This window comes from Mastomys coucha, unplaced genomic scaffold (genome assembly GCF_008632895.1).
Source record: "Mastomys coucha isolate ucsf_1 unplaced genomic scaffold, UCSF_Mcou_1 pScaffold19, whole genome shotgun sequence".
NCBI classification, from domain to species: Eukaryota; Metazoa; Chordata; class Mammalia; order Rodentia; family Muridae; genus Mastomys; species Mastomys coucha.
In genome coordinates, this window is record NW_022196901.1 from 20,490,803 (window position 1) to 20,507,288 (window position 16,486).

General features: G+C 43.2%; 1 protein-coding gene across 2 annotated transcripts in view; it reads right to left on the bottom strand.

Annotated features, from left to right (window-relative positions):
- Xrcc2 (X-ray repair cross complementing 2) overlaps positions 1-14,585 on the bottom strand; it is a 27,286-nt gene extending 12,701 nt beyond the window's left edge. Inside the window, exons 1-2 of one of the 2 annotated variants that reach the window (XM_031380229.1) lie at positions 14,435-14,585; positions 4,059-4,140 (exon numbers count right to left, since the gene is read on the bottom strand). In XM_031380229.1, coding sequence (XP_031236089.1) covers positions 4,059-4,140; positions 14,435-14,473 — 121 coding nt within the window. In that variant the 5' untranslated portion in view covers positions 14,474-14,585. The remainder of the gene's footprint in view (positions 1-4,058; positions 4,141-14,434) is intronic. The other variant, XM_031380230.1, reaches the window with a different exon arrangement.
- Between the last annotated feature and the right edge of the window lie 1,901 nt (positions 14,586-16,486).

Below are 16,486 nucleotides of genomic sequence, written 5' to 3' on the forward strand. Positions count from 1 at the left end.
GGACTAAACCACCAACCAAAGAGTACACATGGTGGGACTAATTGCTCCAGCAGCATATGTATAGTAGAAGATGGCCAAATCCTTTTCAATGGGAGGAGAGGCCCTTGGCTCTGTGAAGGTTCTATGCCCCAGTGTAGGGGAATGCCAGCCAGTAAGCAGGAGAGGATGGATGGGGTGGCGAGCAGGGAGAGGGGAGGGAACAGGGGTTTGTTTTGTTGTTGTTTTGTTTCTTTGTTTTTTGGGGGTTTTTTTGGAGGGGAAACTGGGAAAGGAGATATCTTATGACATGTAAATAAAGAATTGATTTAAAAAATATATTTTATGGTACATAAATATGTCTTAGTAAAGTTGTTGGAAAGTTTAAAAAAAAAAAACCAACCCCCCTCCAAAAAAAAAAGAAAGATGGTTCATCAGTTAAGAGCACTGCCTACTCTTGCAGAGGACCCAGGACCCAGAAGGTGGCTCACAACCACCTGTAACTCCAGCTCCAGGGGAGTCAACACCAAGCTTCTGGCCTTCATGGGCACAGACAAAACATATTCATACATATGATAATAAAATAAACAAATGTTATGGGAAAAAGCATGCCAGAGCACAATCTATTTAAAACAAAACAAAACAACCAGAAAAGAAGAACCAGAGAAACAGAAGGTATAAGACACAAAACAGGGCAAAAATGGTCAAAGCAGATTAGGAGAAAAAGAAGGAAAAAGCCAGGAACCAACTGAGAGCATCCTATCATGGACACACTTAATAAAACAGGTGAAAACACTATGTACAGAGTAGCCAAGCAGTTTTTGTGTTTTTTCTTTATTATTATTATTATTATTATTATTATTATTATTATTAGTTTCTTGAGACAGCATCAGATCAGGCAGGTTCTGAACATTCTATGAAGCTAAGGCTAGCCTTGAACTGGTATTCCAGCTTCAGTCTCCCATAAATTGAGATTAGGGATGTATATCACACAACAAGATTATAATAGTATCACATACAGTGATTATTATTTTACAAAAATTTAGTATACAAAAATTATTTTAGATAGTATGTGTATATGTATATAGGCTAAAAAATATATGAAATAAGCTAGATGTGTACTTATAATCTCAGAATGCTAAATGCTGAGGCAGGAGGACTGCCACAAGTTCAAGGTCAGCCTGGGCTACATAGTGAATCCCAGGCCTTGCAAAGCTTCTGCTCTGATCCATTTAAGTGCTTTCGATAATCTAGTAAGCAGAATCATATGGTTTGTCTTAGTCCACTTAACATATCATTCTCAAGTTTTTTTCAAAAGTATTTTATGGGCTGGAGAAATGGCTCAGCAGTTAAACATACTGACTATTCTTCCACAGGATCTGGGTTCAAATCCCAGCAACCAAATGGCAGCTCACAGCTGTCTGTAACTCCAGTGCCAGGGCATCTGATACCCTCACATAGACATACATGCAGGCAAACACCAATTTACATAAAATAAAAATAAGTAAAAATTATTTTAAGTATTTTTAATCATTTGTATAGGAATGTACATTGTGGGCAAGTGCCTGAATAGGCCAGAAGTGTAAAGCTCTCCTAGAGCTGAGGTGGTTATGAACTGTCTGATATGGGAGACATCTTTCTGGGAACCAAACTCTGGCCCTCGGGAAGAGCAGTCCAAACTCCTGAGTGCTGAGCTGTCTCTCCAGTCCTGGTTCTCAAGTTTTATCCACATTGACAGGATTCCTTTATAAGGCAGAAAAATATTTTATTGTGTGTATATTCCACTTGTGTGTGTGAGTGTGTGTCACCTTGTAGCCAGGCTAGCCTCCCAGCTCTGGTGACCTCCTCAGCTGTCAATGCTGGGACTGCAGGTGACACTTGGCTTATCCCTCCAGTCATCGATGGGCGTTTGCTCCCACCTAACAGCTGTTCACATCATATGACAGGTCTAGTTCCACTAACTTCTGTGGAAGCTCTGTGCTGCTTTCAACAATGATTGCACCATTTTCCTGTCTTATCAGAGATACGTGATAGTTTCCTCACAGCGTTGTCAACACTTAGGACTTTGCCTTTGTTTTAAATAGTATCATCCTGATGAATACAAGGGAAAAGAATATTTTATAATGATGAACAGTTCAGCCAGCAAGAAGATATAACAATAATAAACTTTTATATGCATAATGCTCAAAGCCCTAAACACAGGAAGCCAGATACACAGAACTAAAGGGAGAAATAGAAACAGCCAGAAACGTCGATAGGTTACTCACTCTAGAAAATAGGATAACAGCTAGAACAGCTTCACACGGGTGCAGCAAAGAGGCAGCAGTTACACCAATAGTAAGCCAGAAGCAAGAGCCATCAAGAGAGCACTTGGCCTGGGAACAAGAGAATACAGTCTTCTACAGTGCAAATGGTATGCTCTAGTTTTAATAAGCCACTGCTCAGGCACAGCCCAAGTCTCAGTAGATTTAAAAGGCCTGAAATCAAAGCAACACACATTTCCAATCAGAAAAGAACAAGGGGAAAAAAAGACAATCGACCCTTTTGTTTATTTTTGAAACAGGATCTTGCTACCTACAATAAGCTGGCCTTAAACTTTGATCTTCCTGCTTCAGTCTCCTGAATGCTGGGACTGCCAGAGTGTACCAGCATGTCTGGTTATAAATCTTTCTGATACTAAAATATGAGCAAAGAAGAGACGTTAGGACCTTAACAAAGTTAACAGCTTTCAGAGGAATCAACACAGCGCCGACAACAGTGTGGGCAGGTACACTGCAGCCTCATCTACTGGAGAAACAGCTTATCTAAAGCATGTAAAGCTACTACAGTACAATAAAAAGGGAACTTGGCTTTAAAATTAGCAAATATGACATTTCTTCTAAAAACACAGGCAAACTGTGAGTGAGCTCAGATAGAGACATGCAACATCATCAGCCATCAGGGAAAGATAAAGCAGAACCACAGTAGTGTGTTACTCCAAATTGCGCAGGCTGCTGTAAGCACAAAGACACACTGACAATTAGTCCTGGGATGTGGGGACTTTGGAACCAATACTTGACTGATGGCCATGAGAAAAACATGAAGCACCTTTAGAAATCACTTTGGCTGCTTATAACCTACAATCTCCCTCATGGGTGTCACCCAAGGAACCCAAACTCCATCTATCCACAGAAAGATTTGAACTAAAACCATGGCAGCACTGCTCACAGCTTCTGAGTCATGGTGATCGCATACAGTGAGACTATTCCCCATTACAGAATCAGGCACTGGGCTGGAGACACGACTCGGTAGTTAAGACTACTTGCTCCTCTTGCAAAGGATCTAGGTTCTATTCCTAGCACCCACATTACAGCTCACAGCCATATGTAAAACTCCAGTTCCAAGGGTTCCAGTGCCTTTTTGTGGCCATGGCAGGTACCAGGCACCCACACATAGACATACACAATGGCAAAACATATCCATAAAATAAACAAATCTTAAGGGGGAAGAGTGTACTACTGATACATGCTACAGCGACAGATATGAAAGTCTACCTTAATTACATAAGACCTCCAGAAAAGGCAAGTCTACAGAAAAAGCTGGCTATGGTTGCCTAGGGCTGACTAGTACAGATGGGTTTCTTCCTGGGAGGACAGCTACACATCTGTATGACTATACTAAAAACTCAATTATAGACCTTAAATTCTATATATTACACTGAAAGTAAGCTTAAATAGTCAACCTTCCCTGTAAGTTTTCCTAGTATCACACACATAGTTAGTAGCTATTTTTTCCTGCTGGAGAAATATTAACAGAACAATTGGGAACCTGAAGACTCCCTTATAGCTCTACAAACTTCTAAGGAAAAAGAATGAAAAGTAAGCCAAGCAGAATTCCCATGAACAATGCACGCTGGGAAAGAGGCCAGTGTATATGCTGAAGATGATGTCAGAAGGAAGTAGGAAGGCTAGAAGCTCTCTGTGCTAGTGTGCCTCCTCTTAGGGCTATGTGTGGACTTAGCTATGCAGGAGCACAGTGACTATGCGAGGAGGGTCTTACAGAGCTCCCTGTCATAGGCTCTTCGATTGGGCACTGTGTTTTACCGTGCATGGGGGAATCTTCATCCGCAAACAGGTTGGGTTCTAGTTCCTTCAAGGAGCTTCTGCCTTCAAGCCGGGCAAGGAGCTTACAAAAGAGAGAGGGGAAGTATTACTTAACTGGATATGATGTTCTAGAGATTATTTACGTAAATTTCAAAAATCCTTAAGACCATAATTTTGAAGATTTAGAGGAAAATATTAAAAAAGAGATACAGCTTAGGAGAAATATTATATTTATGTTTAAAAGATTTTATTGTTTATGTGTCTATGTGTGTACACATAACGTCATGTGTACAGAGGTGCCTCAGGCCAGCAGAGGATGTTGGATATCCTGGATCTGGAGTTAACAGGGGTGTGAGCACCAGTATGGGTGCTCTGCAGGAGCAGCACACTCTAACTGCTGGGCCGTCTCTCCAGCCCCGCTCTCTTCTTCCTCCTGGGCTGGCCTGGGACTCACTATATACATCAGGCTGGCCTCAAAAAACTCACAGAAAGCCACCTGCCCTCTGCTTCCCAGGTACTGGTATTAAAGGCACCTGCCACCATGTCCATCCCTGTTCATTTATTTTCAAGATATTTAACTTTCAATTTATATGTCACATTTACTGAAGTGAGTCTGAACCTTTAAAGGAATGGATAGCAACTGTAGGGTATATAGACAAATTACTAATGGCAAACTATCATTGGTGTATTTTACAATAATATTTTTTGTACTTACGGCAGTTATGCAGTGGTCTGATTTAATTTGTCCCACTTTATTTAGCTGGGAAAAGGTCTCAGGGGAAAGGCAAGAAAACACTCCCTAGGGAGCTCCAGGCTTAATTGTATTTTAAAAGTAGGAGTCCAAGCACACAGGCCAGCGGCAGGTGCACCAGGTGTAGGAGATGGGTGCAGCCGAACACACAGAGCGCACAGTGTGCAGGCAGAGCATAAGCTGTTTTGAACTGCAAGAGTTTGTAACATGAAACAGGCAAGGACTTGCCTGGGTTCATAACCACTATGGACACACACCTCGGGTGTGCCTCAGAGTGCTCCACAGAGGGTTAACTGAAGAGGAAAGAGCCCTCATCGATGTGGGAGATGCCAAGACTGGGGCTAGGGAACTAGTCTGAACAAGGAAAGCAAGCTGAGCTATAGAGTCCTAGTTTCCTTTCTGTGGCTATGATATAACACTCTAACCAAAAGCAACTTAGCGGAGGAGAGAGTCTAATTGGCTTACACTTCCCAATTCACCATTGATATAAATCAGGGCTGGAAAAGCAGAAGCCATGAAGGAACACTGCTTTTTGGGTGGTGCCATCATAGTGGGCTGGACCCTACAGGATCAACTACTAAATAAGACAGTACTCCACAGATATGCCTCTGTGTCAGTCTGATTTAGGCAATTCCTCAATTGAAGCTTTCCTCTCAGATGATTCTAGGCTGTGTCACATGAAAGCTCACTAAGGCAAATTCCTTGGATCTTTATTTCCTGACTGAGGATGCAGTGTGACCAACCATCTCAAATTCTTGCTGTCATGAGTACCCTTCACAATGGACTTAAGTCAAAATAAACTCTTCCCTTAAGTTGCCTTTGTCAGATATCTGGTCACAGTCCTGAGAAAAGAAATACAGACAACAAGGAGCAGGGCTACAGCTGTGATAAGCCTGACCCGTGCTTCTCAGGCCATTGGAATGTCTGCAGGAGGAATGTGAAGGAATTTAGAGCTATGGGCAGAAAAGCTCTAGAAAGCTGTATGCAGAGCTAATGGATCATCCTGGCGAGAATGCAGAGAGAAATGGACAGTTAAGGCCCAGCTCCTACTGACCATTCATACAGTTATAGTCTAGCAAAGAGTCTGGTTGTGTTCTGAACATGGGTAAGGCTGAATTAAAAAGTAAAGAATTTATCTGTTTGGTGGCAGAAATCTCAAGACAGGACTACATCAGGCCATGCCCTGGTTATAGATATACAAACTGTAAGAGTGAGAGGGTCATGGCGTTTTATGCCATAGTTCCAGAAAGCTGCCGATACCAGTAATGTGTGGCAGGTTTGGAGGTCAGTATGTGAAGCTATGATGATGGAGCCCAAGCTTCAACTGAGACCTCAGAAGATACCAGGACCATCAGACATCCTGTGGGGAAATCTGTAGCAGGAGTAGCTCAAGAGAGAAGCCATGTGTGTTGCAAGTCAGAGCTAAAATGGAGGGGATTCCCCACATCCTTTGAAGCCGTAATAATGTGACAGCCAGCCCTAACCTGATGGCACTCTGTTTTTGCCTGCCCAGAAAGGATTTCACTCATCTGAGTGCTCAGACCTGAGTAATAACTTACACAGATTCCTTGTGATGACTAAAGAAACTTACTATGGAGCCAGGTATCCTCAAGGGGCACTGAGCTTTTGCTGTGAAATGCCTGGGAGAGCCTAGTGGACTGCAAGTGAGAAAGGATTAGATAATGGCTGGGCATGGTGGTGCACACCTTTAATCCCAGCACTTGGGAGGCACAGGCAGGCGGAGAGCAGCCTGGTCTACAGATCCAGGTCTAGGACAGCCAGGGCTACACAGAGAAACGCTGTATGAAGAGGGGAAAAAAAAAGAGAATAAGATAATGGGTATTAATAGCTGCCTTTGCTCCTCTAAAACATGTGGGGTTTTTTTTTGCCATGGGGAAAAGATGAAACAGTCTTTTATTACTCTATAGCATAAATAATAAGGGAAGTAAAACGGCTGCCCAGCTGTGGATTCCATGGGCAACTGTAATGCACACCTTTCTAATGTTTGCTTTAAAATCTACCTCAACCCCCTTCTGCACAGCATGTTGTTTGGCTCTAAGACTAAGCTAGCTGTAGTCCTGCTAGTAGTAAGAATAAATTCATTTAATGTAAATTTGAATCAAGCCTGTCTTTGGTTTCTCCCAGAGGATGTGAGGCCACACCAGAGCCCCATTCCATCAAGAGTGCCAGGTGCTGGATATGGAGCTACAAGGTTTAACATTTGTGCTGCTGGGGTTTGGTCTTGCTTTGGATTGAGCTTTCCCTGTACTATGTTTATAGACACAAGAGAATAGACTATGGGCTTCCACATGGTTTCTAGCATCAGCACAAACAGGGCTCCCCATTGCAGTAGGGTCACAGACCCAGATGCAGCTAGGCTCATGGGCATAAACCAGGGACATCTGCCTGGCATTCAGTGGCAACATGGGCCATGGACATCAATACAGACCCAGCTGCAGTAAAACCACAGAACCAGTCATGGTCCTCTGCAGCAGCACAGACCCAACATCATCACGGCTTCAGGCTGCAGCATAGGCCATAGACATCTGAGTGGCATTCAGTGGTAACACAGAACACGGACATCAACACAGATCCAGCCACAGTAAGACCACGAACCTAGGCATGGCTCTCAGTAGCAGCACAGGCCTGTACATCACCATGGCAGCCATGCAGGCCACTCATATCGGCGTGGCCCCTGGCAGCCAGCCAGCATATATTAATTGGCAAGCTCCAGGTCGCAGTGACATACTATGTCTCAAGGAATGTAGACAATTCCTGAGGAACAAGACCTGAAGCCAACGTCTTGCACATATTTGTGAAAAGAAAGGGAGGGAAGGAAGGCTTTAAAAGTAACTTTTATTCACCTGAAGTAATTGTCCTTTCTGAGGTTTACTACCTCAGTCTACTAACCTAGGCCTTAAGCTTCTAGTCTTCATATATCTAAGCCTAGAATGTTTTTAGCTTCTGAGACTTACTGCAGAATAAGCTCAATGTTTCTTTTTCTGATCTCAGGCTGGCTGGTTCAACTCAGCTGTTCTGGCTCAAATTCTTCTCCAAAGTTGACTGATTCAATCTGGCTTCTTTCTCTGCCACTCCAGGATTGCTCTGCTTGACCTCAAACTAATTCTAGCAATCTGTTAGAATCTTCTGACTCCTCATTTTCTGGCTCATTCTGTCTTCATCTATGTCTAGCTTGTTCTCTCTCCATAACCTGCCTCTGTGTAATTGTCCTGATAAAACTGCCTCTTTTCTCCCTTTTCCTCTCTCTGCACTGCCCCTTAAGTAGTTTTCCTTTCCTGTCTCTTCTCATGAGAGTTAAGCATATCCTATTCTGTCAAATCTTTCTCTGATTCATCTCTTTGTCTGCCATTCAATTAGATTTTCAAACACAGGTGTGTCTTTCTACAAACTAACTTTACCATCAATGTTTGGGATTAAATGTGTGTGCTAAGGCTGAGCCACACCACAATTAGAAACAGCTTTTTTCAGTAAATAGCACAATTTTGGTGTTCACAGTGTGATCAAATACCCTGCAACAGAAGGCAGGCGGCTGGAGTGGACAGTGGGTAAGAAGCAGTTGCCCTGATGTGGATATGATCAATGTGCAAGTCTGGCTTTCTCACAGATATTCTCTAAAATCAGAGGATGTGCTGACTAGTTTTTATGTTATCTTGACACGAGCTAGAATCATCTGGGAAAAGGGGGCCTCAATTAAGAAAATGTTACCACCAGACTGGCCTGGAAGCAACCCCGTGGGGACATTTTCTCAATTAGCAATGGCCTAGGGAGGGCCTAGGCCTTTGTAAAGGGTGCCATCCTGGGCTGGTGGTCCTAGGTGTTATAAGAAAGCAGGCTGAGGGCTGGAGAGATGGCTCAGTGGGTGAGAGCACTGACTGCTCTTCCAGATATCCTAAGTTCAATTCCCAGTAACCACATAGTTGCTCGCAACCATCTGTAATGGGATCCAATGCACTCTTCTGGTGTGTCTGAAGACAGTGATAGTGTACTCATATACATGAAATAAATAAATCTTAAAAAACAACAAAAAAAAAGCAAGCAGGCTGAACAAGCCATGGGTTGGTAGCCAGCCAGTAAGCAGCACCCCTTTATGACTCCTGCTTTCCAGGATGATGGGCTATATGATGAAATATGAGTTATATGAGGTATAAGATGAAATAAACCTTCCGCCCCAAGTTGCTTTCGGTAAGAGTGTTTTATCACAGGACAAGCGTCTAGAGCTAGGCATGGTGGCCCATGTCTACAGTTTCTGATGCTTGGGAGGTTTAAGCTGGGGATCTTAAGTTTCCAGTGTTGCCTGGACAATACAGTGAAATTCCATCTCAAAAATTTAAATATAATGTAATGAAATCAGAAGATTAATTCTTTCCACATGTGAAATTAGACTTCTCAGCTGCTTCTAAAATTCAACTGCCCTTCAGGGCATAGACCCAGGCTTGGATCTTGAACAAAGCATTTGTCTATATTACACAGAAAGACAACTGTTACTCCGATATTATGATTAAATCCCAGGGTTCTAAATGTAGTTCCAGAAGGATTGCTGCTTTATAATTACCTTTTTAAAGCCAACCATTTTATAAGGCTAAAAGGAAAGATAAATGCATAAAAGTCAAGTGAAAACTATATAAGATATACCTATTTAAACATTACATTCAAAAGCAATTTATAGAGACTAAAGTTTCAACTTAAGTTAGTATTTCATTGGATATATGATCAACTTTTAATTGGGAGGGTACTTCAGTGATGCTGTACAAGCATGAGGACTTCAATTCAGAGCCCCAGAACGATGTTAAGCCAGGCAGGTACAGTGTTAGCAGTCAGGCATCTCCTCCACCTGCCCCAGGCACCCAGCAACAGCAGATACTCATCACTAGCTACGGAGATGCAACACAATCCTACTGTCACCATGAGCTGCATATCCTCTTCTCCCTGCACATGGGCTACATCTCCTTATAAAAGGTCAGTCCCTCCTCTTCCCACTGCCTTTTTCCCTCCATCTTCGCCCAGAGGCAGCCTCTGAATACTCCTCCCTAATAAACTTTCTATGTGAGATCTGTCACATGGTGCGACTTTATGGTGTGCACAGCTTAGATCATAACATACAATAATGTACATATGTAACACTTAAGGTGGAAGGGTGAGAAGAAACAGGATCCCTGTAGCTTGCTGGCCCATCAGCCTAACTGCTTCTGCATGCGGCATGGAATATGTGCATGTACACACAAACAGATTTTTTATTGGGAGGTTACACCAGATTGTTTCAATATTTCAGTTAGAAAGAAATCTACAAGATCTACAAGAGCTAGGAAAAGTATAGTATCAATTTTTTTTAATCCTTCTGATTAGTGAACCCAGGGCCTTGGGCATGCTAGGTGTGTTGGTTAGTTGTCAATTTGACACAATTTAGGGTCATTTGGGAAGCTTCAACTGAGACTGGTCCATAGGCAAGTCTGTGAGGTATTTTCTTGATTAGTGATTAACGAGGGACAGCCTAGGCCACCCTGAGCAGTACCTATCCCACTTCTCTTGGTAGGTAGTCTAGGAGGTATTCCTCCACAGCCTCTGCTCTGGTTCCAGCCTTGGTTTCCCTCAATGATGGGCTGTGATTTTGAAGTGTGAGCCAAACTTTTTCCTTCAAAGTTGCTTTGTCATGGTGTTTTATCACAGCAAATAGAAAAGACAGACACTGAGCAGTGCTGTCTGAGACACACTGAACCATTATAGGGCTAGACAGTGCAGACGTTCCTCCATCTTATATTCTTGCTGAGGTCATTTGAGGTTTAACTAGAATCTAATCTCCTCGATGAAGAATCCCATGAAAACAACCCAACTCTAGTCTAGGAACCCAAGGTCAGGATTTCCTAGTTAGCTTATCTGAGTTTTCCTTAACACTGCCTGTTTGTGCAGGAACTCTTTCCAGTTGACTGCTATCTTAGCTGCTGGTTTGCACTGGACCTGCCCTTACGCTTCTCTTAAAACTACTTGCTTCAAAATGCTTACTCTTTGGAACCCTCCTGCAGCTGCTAAGGGAGATGCCGTGATGAGGTCTCTGCTCTTTAAAATCCCGTGTTCTGGACATTCCCAGGTCCCTGAACACTTGGGTGTAGTCCCAGCCAGCTGGAATAAAGACTTTCAAGTGACTATAAACTGAGTGTTTATCTCTGGTGGGCTATCAGTAACAAAAGGAACTTGAACATTTTTTAAAGTTATACTTATTGTATGTCTATGTGTGCACATGCAGGTATGTTATGGCACATGTGCTAAGGTCAGAAGGCAGCCTGAAGAAATCACTCTATTCTTCTACCATGTGGGTTCTGGGGCTCAATGTCAGTTGTAAGGCTTCATGGCAAGCCCTTCACCCACTACGGGTCTTGCCAGACTCTACCCTCCTGTCCACTCTGTAACACAACAGCCTTTAACTCTTGCCACCATGCCTGGTTTTATGTGGTGCTGGAGATCAAAGCCAGAGTCCTGAGCATACTAGGCCAGCACTCTGCCAATTGAGGGAGTTACAGCACCAGCTTTGCAGGAACCTCTGATAGCAGAATGCTGACCACTTTCATAAAGTTTGGACACAACCTCCCATCCTCTGTGTATTACTTATCTCACTGCTGAGACAAATACCTGGCAAAGCAGGTGTCAGGAAAGGAGGGAGGGAGACACAGAGGGAGGGAGGGGGTTTTATTGTGTCTCAGTTCTGAGACACAGACTACCAAGTCAGAGAAGGGAGGCTGATCACATGGCATCCTCAGTCAGGAAGTAGAGAAAGCATTAACACTTGTGCTCACCTCACTTCCTCCTTTTATTCAGTATGGAATCCCAGTCTTTAGGCTAGGCACAGCCTGCATTTAGGATGTCTTCCCACCTCAATGAACCCAACCTAGAAAATCCTTCATACACATGAGCAGGGATTTGTTTTCATGGTGATTTTTAAATGCTATCAAGCTAACAATTCAGATAAACCATCATGATCTTCCAACTTTTCCTAAGGAAGAAAACTTCATTTGCACATGCTCCCCACTATCATACGGTTTGTTCTAAGACATGGTTACTATAAACTTAAGGTGCCCTGGAGCTCAATATGTAGTATAGGTTGGCCTCCCATGCTGGGATTTCAGACATGTAGCATTGGCCTGGACAGAAGTCTTCTAATGGGCATTTTAAGAGTAGGAAATTCTACTGTGTTCAGCAGTATAAAGGTTGCTGGTGTTGCTGATGGCAGACTCCATGACTGGAGCTAAGGAAGTAGAGGCAAAGGGCACAGACTACTCTAACAGGCAAAGAAATGGAGCGAGAGGTTGTGGTACTACAGGGTAACATCTTGGTTTTACTTTAATCTTGTTTAAGTTGTGATTTTGGTAGAAAAGACCAGTAGAAAGAAATGCAGAAACCAACCATGGTGGTTCTTCCTGTAACTCTAGTACTGAGGTAGAGGCATTGTGAGTTCAAGGTCAGCCTAGACCATATGAGGCTCTGCCTCAATAAAACAAAATCAACAAAAAGAAGTGCAAAAGGAAACGGTCATAGGAGGAGCATAGCAAAGCCCTTTCCTCTTCATTTAAAAAAAGTTTTTCCAGCCAAGCAGTGGTAGTGCACGCCTTTAATCCCAGCACTCATGAGGCAGAGGCAGATGGATCTCTGTGAGTTTGAGGCCAGCCTGCTCTACAGAGTGAGTTCCAGGACAGCCAGGAGTATTCAGAAAAACCCAGTCGTGAAAACAAAAATAACAAAAACAAAATAATGTATTTCAGGGGCTGGGGCAATGGCTCTTGCAGAGGGTCAAGGTTCAAGTCTTACTGACATGGCAACTGAGAACTGTAACTCATTTCCAGGGGATCTGATGATTGTCTGGGTTCTATGGGCCCAGCCATGTACAAGGTACACACACATATGCACGAGGCAAAATTTATATAAATAAAAAAGTTTGTAAGTCTGTGATTACATAAAACTAATTATTTTTAAGTAAATGCTATTTTGTCGTAATATTTGTCTATGACAAAGGGGTAGCTCTGTAGCTTTTTTTCTCTATGAAAACCAGACACTGTTATCAATATTTATAGTGTATTATGAAGTTGCCATGCTCAGTGCATTTAGAAAAAAGCCTGGTGGGGGATCTGGGAGAAACAGTGTTGTGGTGTGTGTGTGTGTGTGTATGTATGTGTGTGAGTACGGTGTGACTCCATCATTCTGCTTTTACACCAGGAGATGCATATGCCACCCATTGCTTAAAGCAATGTCTTTGTTCTGACTCTACAAAACCATTGGCTGTTTCCCTAAATCACTGGCTCTCAACCTTATTAATCCTTCAACCCTTTAGCACAGGTCCTGTTGTAGTGACTCCCCATCATAAAATTATTTTCATTGCTACTTCATAACTGTTACCTTACTACTGTTATGAATTGTAATGTAAATATTTTTTAAGATAGAGGTTTGCAAAGGGGCAGTGACCAATGGGTTGAGAATCGCTACTTTCCATGTTGCCCTTGCTCAATTCAGACCATATCTGAGCGAGCAACAGGTATGTATGGTCTCCCTTCTCAGCAACAAACTACTGCAGACAATCCTTAAAATGCCAGGCCAGGGGCTGGGAACTGCAGCTCTGGTGGCAGAGCCTGTGCTGAGTAATCATGAAATCCTGGATCCCATCCCTGGCAGTGGATAACAGGGCATGGTAGTACACACTTGTAATCCTGCATTTGCAAGGCAGGACGATCAGAAGTTGACAGTTAGGGGCTGGAGAGATAGATTTCAGTTAAGAATGGGTTTTGCTCTTACAGAGGATATGAGTTTGGCTCAAATGACTTGATGCTAGTAACTCCAGCTCCTGATGATCTGACACCTTTTCCTCTGGCCTCCAAATTCATCTGCACACATGGATACATACTAACCCACAAACACATATTCAGTTACATAATTTCTATAGATAGATCGAGCGATCGACAGATAGGTCAAGGTTATACTCAGCTGCACAGCAAGTTCAAGGCCAGCATGAGCTACCTGGATCCTCTCTGAACACATAAGTCATCTCCTCCCACAATTTGTCTTACAGACCCTCTTTTGGAGAGGCACGCCTTTACCATATACTGTACATTTTACCGCAGCTTCGATTATTACATTTTGTTTGAGAGAGGGTCTCACTATGCAGCCCTGACTGGCCTGGACCTACCTATATAAACCAGATCAACTTCAAACTCATGGAGATCTGCCTGCCCCCGCCTCTTTAGTGCTAGGATTAAAGGCGTGCACCACCATGCATGTTGATTTTTGTTGTTGTTTCTTACTCCCAACTCTTGGCTGACACAGTACTTGAACCAGTAATACACGTTAACGGCTAACGGTTTCTGAGGGAAATAGATTGCGTGGCTCTGGGATACAGAGGGCCAGATGCCACAAGCAGGTTAGTTACAGAGCTGAAGCAAGCTACCTAAACTCAGAAAACGTCTACAGATGCCTCGACTGGTGGCCTTCCCTTTCCCAGCTCCTGCCGCACAGCTCGCCTTCACTGACAGGTTCACTGGCGGCAGTCGCGCCGCCCCCACGATGGCCCTGGGCACCGAACGGCGACCTCCCCCTGTGGGTGACCTTCCCGTCGCTCCACGGCTCTCACCTCTGTCCCGGATTCCGCCCTGAGAAAGTCGCTGCACATCTCCCCGCCAGCTCCTCAGGTTCAACCTACCCGCCAGCAACGCCATTTAGCAAAAACGCGACTTACGCAGCCAGTCAGAGCAACGACCCTGTGTGCGCGTGCGCACTGTGCGGGCTCTGCGCCAGAGAAGCCGGGAGCATGCGCAGTAAAGCTGCGGCGCCCTCTCGGTGACGCCAGTTTCCTGCGTCTCCTTTAGTCCTTTCGTTCTCTTCTGTTACTCATCTTGACTTTATCAGGCAAAATTAAAAACATGCACTTGATTTTTAAATTTAATTTAATTTAATTTTTTTTAGAAACAAGTTTCTTATATAGCCGTGGCTGTCCTGGGACTCTGTAGACCAGGCTGGCCTCGAACTCACTGAAATCTGCCTGCCTCCGCCTTCTGAGTGCTGGAATTAAAGGCATGCGTCACCACTCCCCGTACTTACTTGTTCTAAAGAAACTTGAAGTACATCTTGCCATGGTTGTGTATTCCTGTGATCCTAGCGCTCAGGAGGCTGAGGCAGGGGAATCACCAAGATTCGGATCAGGCTATTGTCTGGGCTATAGTTTTAGTGTCTCATAAATACTAGGACAAAAGTTTACTGATTTGGGCTTTTAGTGTATCAGTGGTCCGAACAACTCCTGAGGCTGAAGGCAGATAATCGTTTGAGACCAGGAGACTACCCTGGACAGAACAGCGGAACCGGAGTAAAAGGAAGATTAATACTGTTACTGAGCAAGCACACTCTTTTGTCCTTTTTGAGGCAAAAGCCAATGACTGGCTGTGTTATTTATAAATAATTGGGGTGGGAAGAGAGAAAGAACTGTGGAAATACACTGAGCCCGTGAATTTTTCAAGCTCTTGGCTTCATTAGGTTGGTTGTTTGCCTTTGTTTTCTGTTTTCTTTTTCTTAAGTTCTAGAAATACAGGCCAGCATTACTCCTCTATGTGATTCTAGGCATCAACACTTCAGTGCATGCTAGTGAAGCACTCTTGCAGATGAACTATATTCCCTGGCTCATTTTGTTAAGTCTTGGGCGAAGGAAGGAGTGGAGAGTAGAACAATTTTCTTATTATTGCCTGTCAAATGCCCATTGATTAAATAGATAAAATATTTATACTTTGTATATCGATGAGTACAAATCTTATGCATACACATAGTACATGACATACTACCGTGCATCAGATTTGACCTTTTCTAGGAGTATGTCACAGGAGACATGCCTGAATGGAGTTTAAAACTTATTAGTTCAGTTACTGGAACTTTCCTGAAAATTCACTTTCCAACAGATTTGTAAGTTGTTTCCTTGTGAAAAGGTATGAGGTTGGCTCTGTGTCATTTCTCTGTCTCTTTTCATATTCTTGAAGAATTATCTGTGGTGGCTAGTTTATGTCATCTTGGCACAGACTAGAATTTTCTGAAAGTTGCTGCCTCAATTGAGGAAATGCCTCCATAAGATCTGGCTCTCTCCCTCCCTCCCCCATCTCTCTCTCTCTCTTTCTCTTGTTCTGGTTTTTTATTTATTTATTTATTTTTGAGACAAAGTTTCTCTCTGTAGGCCTGCTGTCCTGAAACTAATTTTGTAGACTAGGTTGGCTTCAAAGTCAGAGATCTGCCTGTCTCTACCTCCTAACTGCTGGGATTAAAGACATGCACCACTACCACCAGCAGCTAGGGCATTTCTTAATTAGTGATTGATGGAGGGGGGCTCAGCCCATCGTAGGTGGTTCATCCTTAGGCTAGAGGTTTTGGGTTCTATAAGAAAACAGGTTAAGCAAGCTATGTGGAGCAAGCCAGTAAGCAGCACCCCTCCATGGCCTCTGGATCAGCTCTGATGAATTTGAGTAAATTAATTTGGAATCATTTCATACTAATGCAAATATCCTTAGGAAAAAATCTCTAAAGTTGTCAGTGTATATTTCCTTGAAACAAAGACTTCCTCTTATAGTTTTCCTTTTTTCTTTTCTCTCTCTTTCTTTCTTTCTTTCTTTCTTTCTTTCTTTCTTTCTTTCTTTCTTTCTTTCTTTCT